The sequence below is a fragment of the Scyliorhinus torazame genome, chromosome 3 (genome assembly GCF_047496885.1).
Source record: "Scyliorhinus torazame isolate Kashiwa2021f chromosome 3, sScyTor2.1, whole genome shotgun sequence".
Taxonomy (NCBI): Eukaryota; Metazoa; Chordata; class Chondrichthyes; order Carcharhiniformes; family Scyliorhinidae; genus Scyliorhinus; species Scyliorhinus torazame.
This window is the reverse complement of record NC_092709.1, coordinates 200,365,050-200,380,802: the sequence shown is the minus strand read 5'-3', so window position 1 is coordinate 200,380,802 and position 15,753 is coordinate 200,365,050. Positions and strand designations below refer to the sequence as shown.

Genomic DNA, 15,753 nt, shown 5'->3' with positions numbered 1-15,753 from the left:
AAAATCAAGTAATCTCTCGCTCTGATGCTGATCATGAACAGACTAGTGATTTAGACTAAAATTCAGCCCCACCGACACCATGCTATTATTAATCTTAATTTTTATTAAATTTCCCCAAAAGTCTCTACCTATTGGAAATAAACAGCACTTTCTTTCAGACCTGTGTGTTTTATCTTCTTGTATATTGTATGAAACCACTGGTGAACCTTTGTCCTGTCCATTTTCAGTTATGCTGGTGATGGTAGCTGAGCATTCCCTTCTCACACCAAACCATGAAAACTCAAATTTGGATCTCATATTGATTTTATAATGGTTTCCTATAGCAGTAGGTTTGCCTTTATTGGTCAGGTTCTTGGGGAAGTTGCAGTAAAATTTCAATGGGTCCGTTAAATTTCAGGATCGATGGTGCCATAAAAAGGTGGTTACTTGAGTAAACCATTTCCAAGCCTGAGATGATTGGTCTGTTTGGACGGGGAATAAAATATAAAGAAAAATCACACCTGAGAATGTCAAATGCATTTCTGGTTCTGTCTATCCTCATAAACTTAATGATTAATGCACTTATCAGTGCACTTGATTCTGAAAACTCCATAATTGGTATTTTAAGACCAACATCTTGCCTGTACATGTGCAAACATTAGGCCTGCTCTAACTCAAAATTAAACTTTTAAATAGGCAGCAAAGTATGCCTCGGCACTAACGAGAAGTTATCAGTTCTCTACATTATTGTAGCCCTGTTTTTCTGAAGACATTGAACTAATACCTGATGTGACCCTTTTTTATAGCCAGATTGCTTATGTTAAGAAATGATTATATTTATAAAATATAGTTTTTATTTGTAAGTCAAGTTCACAACAGTTTCCTCAGGTGACTTCCCTTTGAGTTTTTTCTTCCTTTAGAGAAAGGTCTGTCCTTCACTCAGTGCTTCCCTGCTGAAGCATGTATTTTAACTTTCCTAGTTTGGGATCATGGGTATCACCAAGCTCCCCATCCACTAACGGATCTTAAACTTTTTTTTTTACTTGCCATGTAAAGACGGCAATTCTTCTGCATATTGAGAATATGTATGTTTTTGTTGATCACTATCATTTGGACTTTATTTGCATTCCAAACCAAGGGGCAAGCAGCATAAACATTACCAACATTTAGAAAGCAACATTATGCTTTTTCCTGAAAGTTTTCAACTGTTTCTAAGTAATGGCAGGACTCCAATTTTAAAATTGCATCTTAAAATTTTTACATGCTAGTTTAGGATATTTAAAACCAAATTGATCTATGTAATTGTGAAAGTAACATCAACAAATCATATATAGTGCTGTATTTCTAGTTCTGTATTTGATTTCAGGATGCCACTGTAGCTTTGAAGGATGAACTGGCTAACACTATTGGTGAAGACATAGGTCCAGACATTAACCAAGAATCCTCAAAGTTTCAAGACACTCTTTTTCCTGGGAGTTCCCCAGAGTCTATCTATGATGAAGATGTAACCCTTGCGCTTAAAGAGCTTGACGAGCGATGTGAAGAGGAGGAGGCAGATCTTTCAGGTCATTCAAGGTATTACCTCTATATTACTCAGCTAACACGTGAGAAGGAATGCCCAGAATAATTATTGTTTCCAGTTAGTGCACTGCTTTTATCACTATTCCAAGACCACTTTGAATCTGGTGCCATGCGTAGGGATCTGTCGCATGCAGGAACAGTGAAATCATCAAGCAGGCCGATCAGTCAATTGGGATGAAAAATTCTCAGACAGCAAACCAGGAAGTAAAAAGCACAGATTAGAGGTGACTTTTTGAACATTTTTGGGGGAGTGACATAAAGATTGGGGAATACGTGTGGGATTAAGTTAAAACATCAAATTTTAAAAATAATTTGCATTACCTTAAAATAAATGGAATTTTGACTTCCGCTGGTGGCCAAGAAGTGAGTGGTCGCACACAGGGTGGCTACTGCCTGGAGGTGTTGGATTCGGTCCCTTTTACCTGAACTTTGGCAGAAAAGTTGTGCAACTCAGTGGAGGGAATCAGTTCTCTCCCAGATGGGCATGTCTACAGGGTATCAAACGAGGCAGAAGACAATACGAGCCCTGGCTAAAGAGTTGGAGGAGAGTTGTTGTGCAGCATTAGTTGGAAAAATGGCGGAGGGGGAAGTGTCGTCATTGACTGGAAAACTGCCAATGGAGCAGTTGATGAGCTTCATTAAGGGAGCATTCCAGCAGCAACGTACAGAAAGGCAGAGTGACTGGTCTAAGGCGATTGCGGGACTTTGCAGTGGGTGGAGAAGCGCCGGAAGGTGCAGGGGGGCGACAATCCAAGAGGTGGAGACTGGTAACCAACCAAAGCAACTGGATTGTGTCACTGGAAGCGGACATGGCGATTCTAGTGGACATAGAATCATAGAATCCGTACAGTGCAGAAGGCGGCCATTTGGCCCATCGAGTCTGCACCGGCCTTTGGAAAGAGCATCCTACTTAGACCCACCATATCCCTGTAACCCCACCCCTTTTGGGCACTCGGGCAGTTTTTATCATGGCCAATCCACCCAACCTGCACATCCCCGGGAGGAAACCAGAGCACCCAGAGGAAACCCACGCAGACATGGGAAGAATGTGCAAAGTCCTGTGCAAGATACTGCGAGCAAAGATAGAGGATCAGGAGGATAGAGGACCAGGAGGACAGATGCCTGTGGTCCGACCGGAGGGAACCAATGCAACGGGCTATATCGTGAAATGCTGTTGAGATTGGTGGACGGGAAGGTGCTGGATAAAGCCCCGGATGTGGATCGGGCACATAGATCGCTATGGCAGAAGCCAAGAGAGGAGGAGCCACACCGGGCGGTTATTATCATATGCACAAGTTCTCGAACAAGGAAAAGATTCTGAGGTGGGCATGAGCGCAGCCGGATTGCGATTGGCAAGCAACTGAATCCAGATTTATCAGGACATTGGTGCTGAGCTGGCCAATAGATGGGCGGGATTCAACAAGGCCCGAGGCAGTGTTGTACTGGCACCAGATTCGGTTTGGGGTGTTGTATTCGGCCAAACCTTTGGTCACCTTCGAGGGCAGGGAATATTACTTTGGGATGCCGGAGGAGTCAAATGATTTTATTAAGGAACATAAGCTGGGAGAGGACTGAAATAAGAACATGGGTGAAAGTTCAGTCTCTGTTAAATTTTGGCACATGTTTTTGTTTGCTGATTGGGAAAGGTTGTTATGGGGGTGATTGCACCCCCTTTTTTTGTATTGAAGTTAAATTGCTGTCTTTTTTGGAGAGGCTTTTGTGTTGGGGATATAATGTTTAATTGTATTGCACTCTGTTTCTCTGCACAGCGCATGAGGGATTATAGTGAGTCGGCGGGGCGGTTCGAGAATGGTCTGTCTGGGGGCCACTTTGAGGTGATGTTTCTTGCATTGGTTTGGCTACACGGTACTGGGGGAGGGGCCGGGAAGGAGTGCTGGAGAGAAGAAACGGGGTTGTAGGAAAGAGGGTGATGGTGAAGCTGGGTCTTTGGGTTAAGGCCTTCAAGTGGGAATCACCACGCTAGCAAGAAATGTTAGTGAATGAAAATGAAGTGGGGGGGGGGTGGTTGCTGGTGGTTAGTCTGGTTGGGGGGAGGGGAGGCGACATGGCCAGTATGTCAGGTGAGTTTGGGAATGACTGCGGTGGGGGGGGGCCATCTTTGCTGGGCCCGATTCAGAGAAGGGATGGGGGCGGAGCCCAGGGTGATGATGGCGGACTCGAGGGGGGAGGGGAGGTGGCAGCCTCCAGTGAGAGTCTTGAACATGGAATATTTGTATGCTAAATGGGCCGGTTAGAGGGTCCTGGGTGTTCGCGCAATTGACAGGTTTGAGAGAAGAGGTGATTTTCCTGCAGGACATGCATCTCCGGGTGAAAGATCAGATGAGGCTGAGGAAGGGGTGGGTGGGGCAAGTGTTCCACTCTGGGTTCGAATCAAAGTTGAGGGGCGGTCACCATACTGCTGAATAAGAAAACTGGGTTTATGGAGGCATGGGAGTAGTGGGACCTGGTTTGGAGGGGGGGGGGGGGATTTGTGATAGTGAGTGGGATGCTAGTGGAGACTCCAGTGGTATTGGTGAGTGCATATGCGCCTAATTCAGATGACGCAGGATTCATGAAGAGGCTGTTAGGACCGATTCCGGACTTGGACACTCACCAGCTGAGTATGGGGGTGGGGGGGAGGATTTTAATTGTGTATTAGAACCAAGGATGGAAACGTCGAGCCCTAAGTCAATGGGGAGAGCGAGAATGGCGCAAGAGCTGGGAGGGTTTATGGAGAGAATGGGGATGGTGGATCCGTGGATGCTTGGGCATCCGGGAGAGAGGGTGTATTCCTTCTTCTCACATGTATATAGGGTATATTCCTGGGTTGGCTTTTGTGGTGAGACGGTGGTGATTGTGTCAGTGAACGCAGAGAAGTCTTTTAACCGGGTAGAGTGGAGTTATTTGTTCAAAATCCAAGTAAGTCTTGCTTGAGTTCTTTGATGACAGAACCAGGTGGAAAATGGGGAACCTGTGGATGTGGTCTAACTAGACTTCTAGAAGGCATTTGACAAGGTGCCACATAAAAGACTGATCCAGAAGATGAGATCGCTGGGGATTGGGGGTAGAGTACTAGATTGGATTGAGGATTGGCTACTGACAGAAAGCAGAGGGCGTGATAAATGGGTCCCTCGGGACTTCCGGGTGCGGCGATGACCAGCTGAGTCGCACGTTTCGGCAGCTCCCTGTGAAACGGACTTTTGGGCTCTTGATAGGAGCCCCAACGGCAATTTTAACGGCTGAAAACACCGTGCGGTAAACCAGAAGGGTGTTCCCCCTGGACACGGATGGAAAAAGGAGAGGAAAGTGGCCGGATTGCAGCGGATCCTTTGGAACAACGGCAAGGAAGGCAAGCAGAAACCAAGATGGCGTCGGAAGGTGGCAGTTTCATATGGGGCCCTGAACAACAAGAGTTTTTGAAACGCTGCGTGGAGGAGATAAAAAAGGAAATGAAGAAAGAGTTGTTGGCCCCGATATTACAGGCGATTGAAGGGCTGAAAGAGGAACAAAAGACCCAGGAGCAGGAGCTTCGGGTCGTGAAGGCGAAAGCAGCAGAGAATGAAAACGACATACAGGGCCTGGTGGTGAAGTCGGAGATACAGGAGGCACACCAGAAACGATCTGTGGAGAGGTTGGAGGCACTGGAAAATAACGCAAGGAGGAACAACTTGAGGATTCTTGGCCTTCCTGAAGGTGTGGAGGGGGCGGACGTCGGGGCATATGTGAGCACGATGCTGCACTCGTTAATGGGAGTGGAGGCCCCGACGGGTCCGTTGGAGGTGGAGGGAGCATACCGAGTTATGGTGCGAGGACCGAGAGCAGGAGAAGCTCCCAGAGCCATAGTGGTGAGATTTCTCCGTTTTAAGGATAGAGAAATGGTCCTTAGATGGGCGAAGAAAACTCGGTGTAGTAAATGGGAGAACGCGGTGATCCGCGTCTATCAAGATTGGAGTGCGGAGGTGGCGAGAAGGAGGGCGAGCTTTAATCGGGCCAAAGCGGTACTTCACAAAAAAAAGATAAAGTTTGGAATGCTGCAACCGGCAAGACTGTGGGTCACATATCAAGGGAGGCAACACTACTTTGAGACGGCGGATGAAGCGTGGACTTTTATTGTAGAAGAAAAATTGGAATGATTGGACTACGAAAATGAACGTTTGGACAAAGTGGTGGGACGAGTGGGGGGGGGGGGGGGCGAAGAGGGATTGTATGATTAATCCTGCGGTATGGTAACTTTTCTTTCTCCCACAGGTGGTGATGGGGGGAGGTGGGGAGGGAGAGGAGATGGGGCGTTGGCCATGGGAGGCGGGGCCGAGGGAGAGGCGCGGGCTTGGTTCCCGCGCTATGATAATTATGGCGGGAATAGAGAAGCAGGAAGGAGGGGGCGCCGCACAGGGCGAGCCGTGATCACGGGGGGAAGCCGAGGTCAGCCAGAGTTTGCTGACTTCTGGGAGCAACATGGGGGGAGTAATTACGCTAGCGGGGGGTCTAGCGGGGGGGGGGGGGGAGGGGGGAATTACTGGGTTGCTGCTGCTGGGGAAAGGGGGGAGTGGGTGCGGGAAAGGATGGGCGGGGGGGCACCGTCTGGGAGAAATACAGCCGCGTGGGAACTGGGCGAGAAGCTGGAAAAAGATGATGGCTAACCGGCAAGGGGGGGGGGGTGGGAAGCCCCCAACTCGGCTGATCACGTGGAACGTGAGGGGGCTTAACGGGCCGATAAAGAGGGCACGAGTACTCGCACACCTTAAGAAACTTAAAGCAGATGTGGTCATGTTACAGGAAACGCACCTGAAACTGATAGATCAGGTTAGGTTGCGCAAAGGATGGGTAGGGCAGGTGTTCCATTCGGGGCTGGATGCGAAAAACAGGGGGGTGGCTATATTAGTGGGGAAGCGGGTAATGTTCGAGGCAAAGACTATAGTGGCGGATAACGGGGGCAGATACGTGATGGTGAGTGGCAAATTACAGGGAGAGATGGTGGTGTTGGTAAACGTGTATGCCCCGAATTGGGACGATGCCAATTTTATGAGGCGAATGCTAGGACGCATCCCAGACCTAGAGACCGGAAAGCTGATAATGGGGGGAGACTTTAACACGGTGTTGGAACCAAGGCTGGATAGGTCGAAGTCCAGGACTGGTAGGAGGCCGGCAGCAGCCAAGGTGCTTAAGGATTTTATGGAGCAGATGGGAGGGGTGGACCCGTGGAGATTCAGTAGACCTAGGAGTAAGGAGTTCTCGTTTTTCTCCTATGTCCATAAAGTCTATTCACGCATAGACTTTTTTGTGTTGGGTAGGGCATTGATCCCGAGGGTGAGGGGAACGGAATATACGGCTATAGCCATTTCGGATCATGCCCCACACTGGGTAGACTTGGAGATAGGGGAGGAAACAAGAGGGCGTCCACCCTGGAGAATGGATATGGGACTAATGGCGGATGAGGGGGTGTGCTTAAGGGTGAGGGGATGCATTGAAAAGTACTTGGAACTCAATGACAATGGGGAGGTTCAGGTGGGAGTGGTCTGGGAGGCGTTGAAGGCGGTGGTTAGGGGGGAGCTGATATCAATAAGGACACATAAAGGGAAGCAGGAGAGTAAGGAACGGGAGCGGTTGTTGCAAGAACTTTTGAGGGTGGACAGACAGTATGCGGAAGCACCGGAGGAGGGACTGTATAGGGAAAGGCAAAGGCTGCATGTGGAATTTGACTTGCTGACCACAGGCACTGCAGAGGCACAATGGAGGAAGGCGCAGGGTGTACAGTATGAATATGGAGAGAAGGCGAGCAGATTGCTGGCACACCAATTGAGGAAAAGGGGAGCAGCGAGGGAAATAGGGGGGGTGAGAGACGAAGATGGAGAGACGGAGCGGGGAGCGGAGAGAGTGAATGAAGTGTTTAAGACATTTTATAAAAAATTGTATGAAGCTCAACCCCCGGATGGGAGGGAGAGAATGATGGAGTTTTTGGATCGGCTGGAAATTCCCAAGGTGGAAGAGCAGGAAAGGATGGGATTGGGAGCACAGATCACGGTAGAAGAAGTGGTGAAAGGAATTAGGAACATGCAGACGGGAAAGGCCCCGGGACCGGACGGATTCCCAGTTGAATTTTACAGAAAATATTTGGACTTGCTCGCCCCGCTACTGACGAGGACCTTCAACGAGGCAAAGGAAAGGGGACAACTGCCCCCGACTATGTCAGAAGCAACGATATCGCTTCTTTTAAAGAAGGAAAAGGATCCGCTACAATGCGGGTCCTACAGACCAATCTCCCTCCTCAATGTAGATGCCAAGGTCTTGGCCAAGGTAATGGCAATGAGAATAGAGGAATGTGTCCCGGGGGTGGTTCATGAGGACCAAACTGGGTTTGTGAAGGGGAGACAGCTGAACACGAACATACGGAGGTTGTTAGGGGTAATGATGATGGCCCCACCAGAGGGTGAAACGGAGATAGTAGTGGCGATGGATGCCGAGAAAGCATTTGATAGAGTGGAGTGGGATTATCTGTGGGAGGTGTTGAGGAGATTTGGGTTCGGAGAGGGGTATGTTAGATGGGTGCAGCTGTTGTATAGGGCCCCAGTGGCGAGTGTGGTCACGAATGGACGGGGATCGGCATATTTTCGGCTCCATAGAGGGACAAGGCAGGGATGTCCTCTGTCCCCATTACTGTTTGCACTGGCGATTGAGCCCCTGGCGATAGCGCTGAGAGGTTCCAAGGGATGGAGGGGAATACTTAGGGGAGGAGAAGAACACCGGGTATCTTTATATGCGGATGATCTGCTACTATATGTGGCGGATCCAGCGGAGGGGATGCCAGAAATAATGCGGATACTTGGGGAGTTTGGGGATTTTTCAGGGTATAAATTGAACATGGGAAAGAGTGAGCTGTTTGTGGTGCATCCAGGGGAGCAGAGTAGAGAAATAGAAGACCTACCGTTGAGGAAGGTAACAAGAGACTTTCGTTACCTGGGGATCCAGATAGCTAAGAATTGGGGCACATTGCACAGGCTAAATTTGACGCGGTTGGTGGAACAGATGGAGGAAGATTTCAAGAGATGGGATATGGTAGCATTGTCAATGGCAGGGAGGGTGCAGGCAGTTAAGATGGTGGTCCTCCCGAGATTCCTTTTTGTGTTTCAGTGTCTCCCGGTGGTGATCACGAAGGCTTTTTTCAAAAGGATAGAAAAGAGTATTATGGGTTTTGTTTGGGCCGGGAAGACTCCGAGAGTGAGGAAGGGATTCTTACAGCGTAGTAGGGATAGGGGGGGGCTGGCACTACCGAGCCTAAGTGAGTATTATTGGGCCGCTAATATTTCAATGGTGAGTAAGTGGATGGGAGAGGAGGAAGGAGCGGCGTGGAAGAGATTAGAGAGGGCGTCCTGTAGGGGGACCAGCCTGCAGGCTATGGTGACAGCCCCATTGCCGTTCTCACCAAGGAACTATACCACGAGTCCGGTGGTGGTAGCTACACTGAAGATTTGGGGACAGTGGAGACGACATAGGGGAAAGACCAGAGCACTGGGGGGGTCCCCGATAAGAAACAACCATAGGTTTGCCCCGGGGGGAATGGATGGGGGATATGGAATGTGGCAAAGAGCAGGTATAACGCAATTGAAAGATCTATTTGTGGATGGGAAGTTTGCGAGTCTGGGAGCGCTGACCGAGAAATATGGGTTGCCCCAAGGGAATGCATTCAGGTACATGCAATTGAGGGCTTTTGCGAGGCAGCAGGTGAGGGAATTCCCGCAGCTCCCGACACAAGAGGTGCAGGACAGAGTCATCTCAAAGAAATGGGTGGGGGACGGTAAGGTGTCGGATATATATAGGGAAATGAGAGACGAAGGGGAGACTATGATGGACGAACTAAAAGGGAAATGGGAAAAAGAGCTAGGGGAGGAGATTGATGAGGGGATGTGGGCAGATGCCCTAAACAGGGTAAACTCGTCGTCCTCGTGCGCCAGGCTAAGCCTGATTCAGTTTAAGGTATTACACAGGGCACATATGACTGGAACACGGCTCAGTAAATTTTTTGGGGTGGAGGATAGGTGTGCGAGGTGCTCGAGAAGCCCAGCGAATCATACCCATATGTTTTGGTCATGCCCGGCACTACAGGGGTTTTGGATGGGGGTGACAAAGGTGCTTTCGAAAGTAGTAGGAGTCCGGGTCGAACCAAGCTGGGGGTTGGCTATATTTGGGGTTGCACAAGAGCCGGGAGTGCAGGAGGCGAAAGAGGCCGATGTTTTGGCCTTTGCGTCCCTAGTAGCCCGGCGCAGAATATTGCTAATGTGGAAAGAAGCCAAGCCCCCGGGGATGGAGACCTGGATAAATGATATGGCGGGGTTCATAAAGTTAGAGCGGATTAAGTTCGTCCTAAGGTGGTCGGCTCAAGGGTTTACTAGGCGGTGGCAACCGTTCGTCGAATATCTTGCGGAAAGATAGATAGGGGAGAACAAAGAAGGCAGCAGCAGCGGCCCAGGACTTTGGGGGGGGGGGGGAGGGATGGGGGGGGGGGGTGGCCTGAGACAAGGCAGTTGCCAATTAGGGCTAGTTTTTATTTTTTGTTATTTAATATTTATTTATTTGTTGTTTTTTTTTGTTTAAATTTAAAAAAGGTCATTATTATCTGTATTGTTACAATGTTGTGTAAAGGATGCACAATGTACTGTGTTGGTTGACCAAAAATTTTCAATAAAATATTATTTAAAAAAAAAAAAAATGGGTCCCTCTCTAGATGGTGAAACGTAACTAGTGGGGTTTTGCAGTAGTACGTCCTCGGACCTTAACATTTTACAATCTATATAAATAATCTGCAAGCCGGGACAGAGTGTAACATAGCAAAATCTGCGGATGGTACTAAAATAGATGGGAAAGCAGGCAGTGAAGAGAAGATAGAGTTTACAGACTGATGTAGACAGGTTAGGAGAATGGGCCAAAATTTGGCAGATGGAGTTTAATGTGGATAAGTGGGAGGTTATCCATTTTGGACGAAAAAATAGAAAAGCAGATTATTATCTAAATGGAAAACAGATTCGAAATACATCTGGGCAGAAGGATCTGGGTGTCTTTATTCATGAATCGCAAAAAGTCAGTTTGCAGGTGCAACATGTAATTAAAGATGCAAATGGAATTTGAGCATTAATTGCAAAAGACTGGAGTATAAAAGTAGAGAAGTGTTGTTGCACTTGTATAGGTTGTTGGTGAGACCACATCTGGAGTAGTGTGTCCAGTTTTAGTCTCCTTATTTGAGGAAGGATGTGGTGGCTTTGGAGGCAGTTCAGAGGAGGTTCACCAGATTGATTCCAGGGATGAAAGGAAGTTTAGAAGGATGGGAGAAGATCTGATTGAGGTATATAAAAAGGGATTGATAAAGTAAACGTAGACAAATGTGGGGAAATCAAGAACGAGAGGTCACGACAAAGGGCCGGGGGGGGGGGGGGGTAAAGAGCCCCCCAACCCGGTTGATCACACGGAACGTGAGAGGGCTGAATGGGCCGATTAAAAGGGCGCCTGTACTCGCACACCTAAAGAAATTAAAGGCAGATGTGGTTATGTTGCAGGAGACGCACCTGAAATTGACAGATCAGGTCAGACTACGTAAAGGATGGGTGGGACAGGTGTTTCATTCGGGTTTGGATGCGAAGAATAGGGGGGTGGCTATTTTAGTGGGGAAACGGGTACTGTTTGAGGCAAAGACCATAGTGCCGGACAGTGGGGGTAGATACGTGATGGTGAGTGGCAGACTGCAAGGGGAGGCAGTGGTTCTGGTGAACGTATACGCCCCGAACTGGGATGAAGCAAACTTCATGAGTCGTATGTTGGGGCGTATCCCGGACCTGGAGGCGGGAAAGTTGGTAATGGGGGGAGATTTCAATACAGTGCTTGATCCAGGGCTGGACCGGTCGAAGTCCAGGACCGGGAGGAGGCCGGCAGCGGCCAAGGTGCTTAAGGACTTCATGGAACAGATGGGAGGAGTAGACCCTTGGAGATTTATCAGACCTAGGAGTAAGGAGATCTCATTCTTCTCCCATGTTCACAAGGTATATTCACGGATAGACTTTTTTGTCCTGGGAAGGGCACTGATTCCGAAGGTGACAGGGACGGAGTACACGGCCATAGCCATCTCGGACCACGCTCCACACTGGGTAGATCTGGAAGTAGGAGAGGAAAAGGAACAGCACCCACTCTGGAGAATGGATATGGGCCTGTTGGCGGATGAAGGGATATGTCTACGGGTGAGGAGGTGTATCGAAAGGTACTTGGAGCTTAATGACAATGGAGAGGTTCAGGTGGGAGTGTTCTGGGAGGCGTTGAAGGCGGTGGTCAGAGGGGAATTGATATCCATAAGGGCACATAAAGGGAAGCAAGAGAGTAAAGAAAGGGAGCGATTGCTGAGAGAACTTCTGAGGGTGGACAGGCAATATGCAGAGGCACCGGAGGAGGGACTGTACAGGGAAAGACAAAGGTTACATGTGGAATTTGACCTGCTGACCACGGGTAAGGCAGAGGCATAGTGGAGGAGGGCACAGGGAGTGCAGTATGAGTATGGAGAGAAGGCGAGTCGGTTACTGGCCCAACAATTGAGGAAGAGGGGAGCGGCGAGGGAGATAGGTGGGGTGAGGGATGAGGAGGGAGAGATGGAACGGGGAGCGGAGAGAGTGAATGGGGTGTTTAAGACATTCTATGAGAGGTTGTATAAGGCTCAGCCCCCGGAAGGGAAGGAGGGAATGATGCATTTCCTGGATCAGCTGGAATTCCCGAAGGTGGAGGAGCAGGAGAGGGCGGGACTGGGAGCACAGATTGATGTGGAGGAGGTGGTAAAAGGGATTGGGAGCATGCAGGCGGGGAAGGCCCCGGGACCGGATCGGTTCCCGGTGAAATTTTATAGGAAATATATAGACCTACTGGCCCCGTTTTTGACGAGAACCTTTAATGAGGCAAGGGAAAGGGAGAAGTTGCCCCCGACTATGTCGGAGGCGACAATATCGTTACTTTTGAAGAAGGATAAAGACCCGCTGCAGTGTGGGTCCTACAGGCCCATTTCCCTTTTGAATGTAGATGCTAAGCTCCTGGCCAAGGTAATGGCGATGAGGATAGAGGATTGTGTCCCGGGGGTGGTCCATGAGGATCAAACTGGGTTCGTTAAGGGGAGACAGCTGAACACGAACATACGGAGGCTGCTAGGGGTGATGATGATGCCCCCACCAGAGGGGGAGGCGGAGATAGTGGTGGCGATGGATGCCGAGAAAGCATTTGACAGGGTGGAGTGGGACTACCTGTGGGAAGTGTTGAGGAGATTTGGTTTTGGTGAAGGGTTCATTGGATGGGTACAGCTGCTATATAGGCCCCGGTGGCAAGTGTGATCACGAACAGGCAGAGGTCTGACTACTTCCGTCTTTATAGAGGGACGAGGCAGTGGTGTCCCCTGTCTCCGTTACTGTTTGCATTGGTAATTGAGCCCCTGGCCATAGCACTGAGGGGCTCCAGGAAGTGGAGGGGAGTACTCAGGGGAGGAGAAGAACACCAGGCTTGTATGCAGGTGATTTACTGCTGTATGTTGCGGACCCGGTGGAGGGGATGCCTGAGATAATGCAGACGCTCGGGGAGTTGGGGAATTCTCGGGGTACAAATTGAATATGGGGAAGAGTGAGTTGTTTGTGGTACATCCGGGGGAACAGAGCAGGGGAATAGAGGATTTACCGCTGAGGAGGGTAACAAGGGATTTCTGGTACTTGGGGATCCAGATAGCCAGGAGTTGGGGAACCTTACATAGACTTAATTTAACACGATTGGTGGAACAGATGGAGGAGGATTTTAAGATGGAGGAGGATTTTAAGAGATGGGACATGGTGCCCCTGTCACTGGTGGGGAGGGTGCAGGCGGTCAAAATGGTAGTCCTCCCGAGATTCCTTTTTGTGTTTCAGTGCCTCCCAGTGATGGTCACGAAGACTTTTTTCAAGAAAAGCGTCATGAGTTTTGTGTGGGCTGGGAAGACCCCGAGAGTGAGGAGGGGGTTCTTGCAGCGTAGCAGGGAGAGGGGGGGACTGGCACTACCGAGCTTAAGTGAGTACTGTTGGGCCGCCAATATTTCAATGGTGTGTAAGTGGATGGGAGAAGGGGCGGGAGCGGCGTGGAAGAGATTGGAGATGGCGTCCTGCAAAGGAACCAGCCTACAAGCACTGGTGACGGCACCGCTGCCGTTCTCCCCGAAGAAATACACCACAAGTCCAGTGGTGGTGGCAACACTGAAAATTTGGAGGCAGTGGAGACGGCATAGGGGAATGACGGGAGCCTCGGTGCGGTCCCCGATAAGAAATAATCATAGGTTTGTCCCGGGGAGAATAGATGGGGGATTTGGAGCATGGCAGAGAGCTGGGATTGTGCAACTGAGGGATCTGTTCTTGGACGGGACGTTTGCGAGTCTGGGAGCGCTGACAGAAAAATATGGGTTGCCCCAAGGGAATGAATTTCGATACATGCAACTGAGGGCTTTTGCGAGGCAACTGGTGAGGGAATTCCCGCAGTTCCCGACGCAGGAGATTCAGGATAGAGTGATCTCCGGGACATGGGTGGGGGATGGTAGGGTGTCAGATATATACAGGGAAATGAGAGACGAGGGGGAGAACATGGTGGATGAGCTGAAGGGAAAATGGGAGGAAGAGCTGGGGGGAAGAGATTGAAGAGGGACTGTGGGCAGATGCCCTACGTAGGGTAAACTCTTTGTCCTCGTGCGCCAGGTTTAGCCTGATACAATTTAAGGTTTTGCACAGGGCACATATGACCGGAGCAAGGCTCAGTAAATTTTTCGGGGTAGAGGATAGGTGTGGGAGATGCTCGAGAAGCCCAGCAAACCATACCCACATGTTTTGGTCATGCCCGGCACTGCAGGGGTTCTGGGTGGGGGTGGCGAAGGTGCTTTCAAAGGTGGTGGGGGTCCGGGTCGAGCTAGGCTGGGGGCTGGCTAAATTCGGGGTTGCAGAAGAGCCGGGAATGCAGGAGGCGAGAGAGGCTGATGTTCTGGCCTTTGCGTCCCTAGTAGCCCGGCGAAGGATACTGCTTATGTGGAAGGAAACCAAGCCTCCGGGTGTGGAGACCTGGATAAACGACATGGCAGGGTTTATAAAACTGGAACGGATAAAGTTTGCACTAAGGGGTTTGGCTCAGGGGTTCACCAGGCGGTGGCAACCGTTCATTAACTACCTCGCAGAACGATAAAGGAAATGGGAAGGTAACAGCAGCAACTCAGGGGGGCGGGGGGCTCAGGTGGGTCCTCAGGGGTGTTTTTGTAAAGATATTGGTACTTGGTTATGTATATTGAATTGCTGATTTTATTATTTGGGAGAGCTATTATTTTTGTTATGGCAGTTGCCATTTAGTTTATATATTATTTATTTATTTGTTAAAATACGGTCACGGTTATTTATATTGTTTTGCTGTTGTAAAAAGGGGAAAAACCTTTGTACTGTTTTGTTTGGCCGAAAAAGTTGAATAAAATATTTTATTTTTTAAAAAAAGAACGAGAGGTCACAGATCTAGGTTGAGAGGCGGTAGATTTAAAACTGAGATGAGGAGGAACTACTTCCCACAGAGGCTGGTGAATTTGTGGAACTCGCTGCCCCATAGTGCCGTGGAGTCTGAATGATTAAATGTTTCAAGAGGAGATAGATATATTTCTAATTATTAAAAATGGTTCAACAAGGGGTATGGGAAACAGGTAGAGAGGTGGATTTGAGACCAGGAAGAGATCAGCCATGATCTGATTGAATGGAGGAGCAGGTCGAAGGCTGAATTGCCCACTTCTGCTCATAATTCCTATGTTCCTATACAGTTTTAATAATGGCTGAAGCAGAAATAGCCACTGGGCTATTTTACAGTAGTACAATGCTACTTTCGCTCGGAGTCTGAGTACCAGTATTAAAATTGTCTCCCATTAGGACATCCGGTTTGGTACTTGTTCCAGAGGGTTTAGCCGTCACATATACTCAATGTAGCTGCCAGACTGAAATGTACCATGCATGCCTTGTTCTTTGATATGTAAAGCATATGCACAAATGAACAGACAAATTTAAAGGACACTGGAAAAAACAAACCATACAGGGCACCTAAATTTTAAATCTAGCATTGTTCATCCCCATGTAAGGATTGTTACTTGATCCCCAAGGTTGATCGTGAAAGTGTTGATTTCTCTGCTTGGTGACTATGGATTTC

The 15,753-nt window shown here is 49.1% G+C and overlaps 1 protein-coding gene across 4 annotated transcripts in view; it reads left to right on the top strand.

Moving 5' to 3' along the window:
• Window positions 1-15,753, top strand: part of fryl (furry homolog, like) — a 683,156-nt gene that overhangs the window by 578,758 nt on the left and 88,645 nt on the right. For all 4 annotated transcript variants that reach the window (XM_072496733.1, XM_072496730.1, XM_072496731.1 and 1 more), the window contains one exon: window positions 1,346-1,554. In XM_072496733.1, the coding sequence (XP_072352834.1) occupies window positions 1,346-1,554 (209 nt within the window). The remainder of the gene's footprint in view (window positions 1-1,345; window positions 1,555-15,753) is intronic.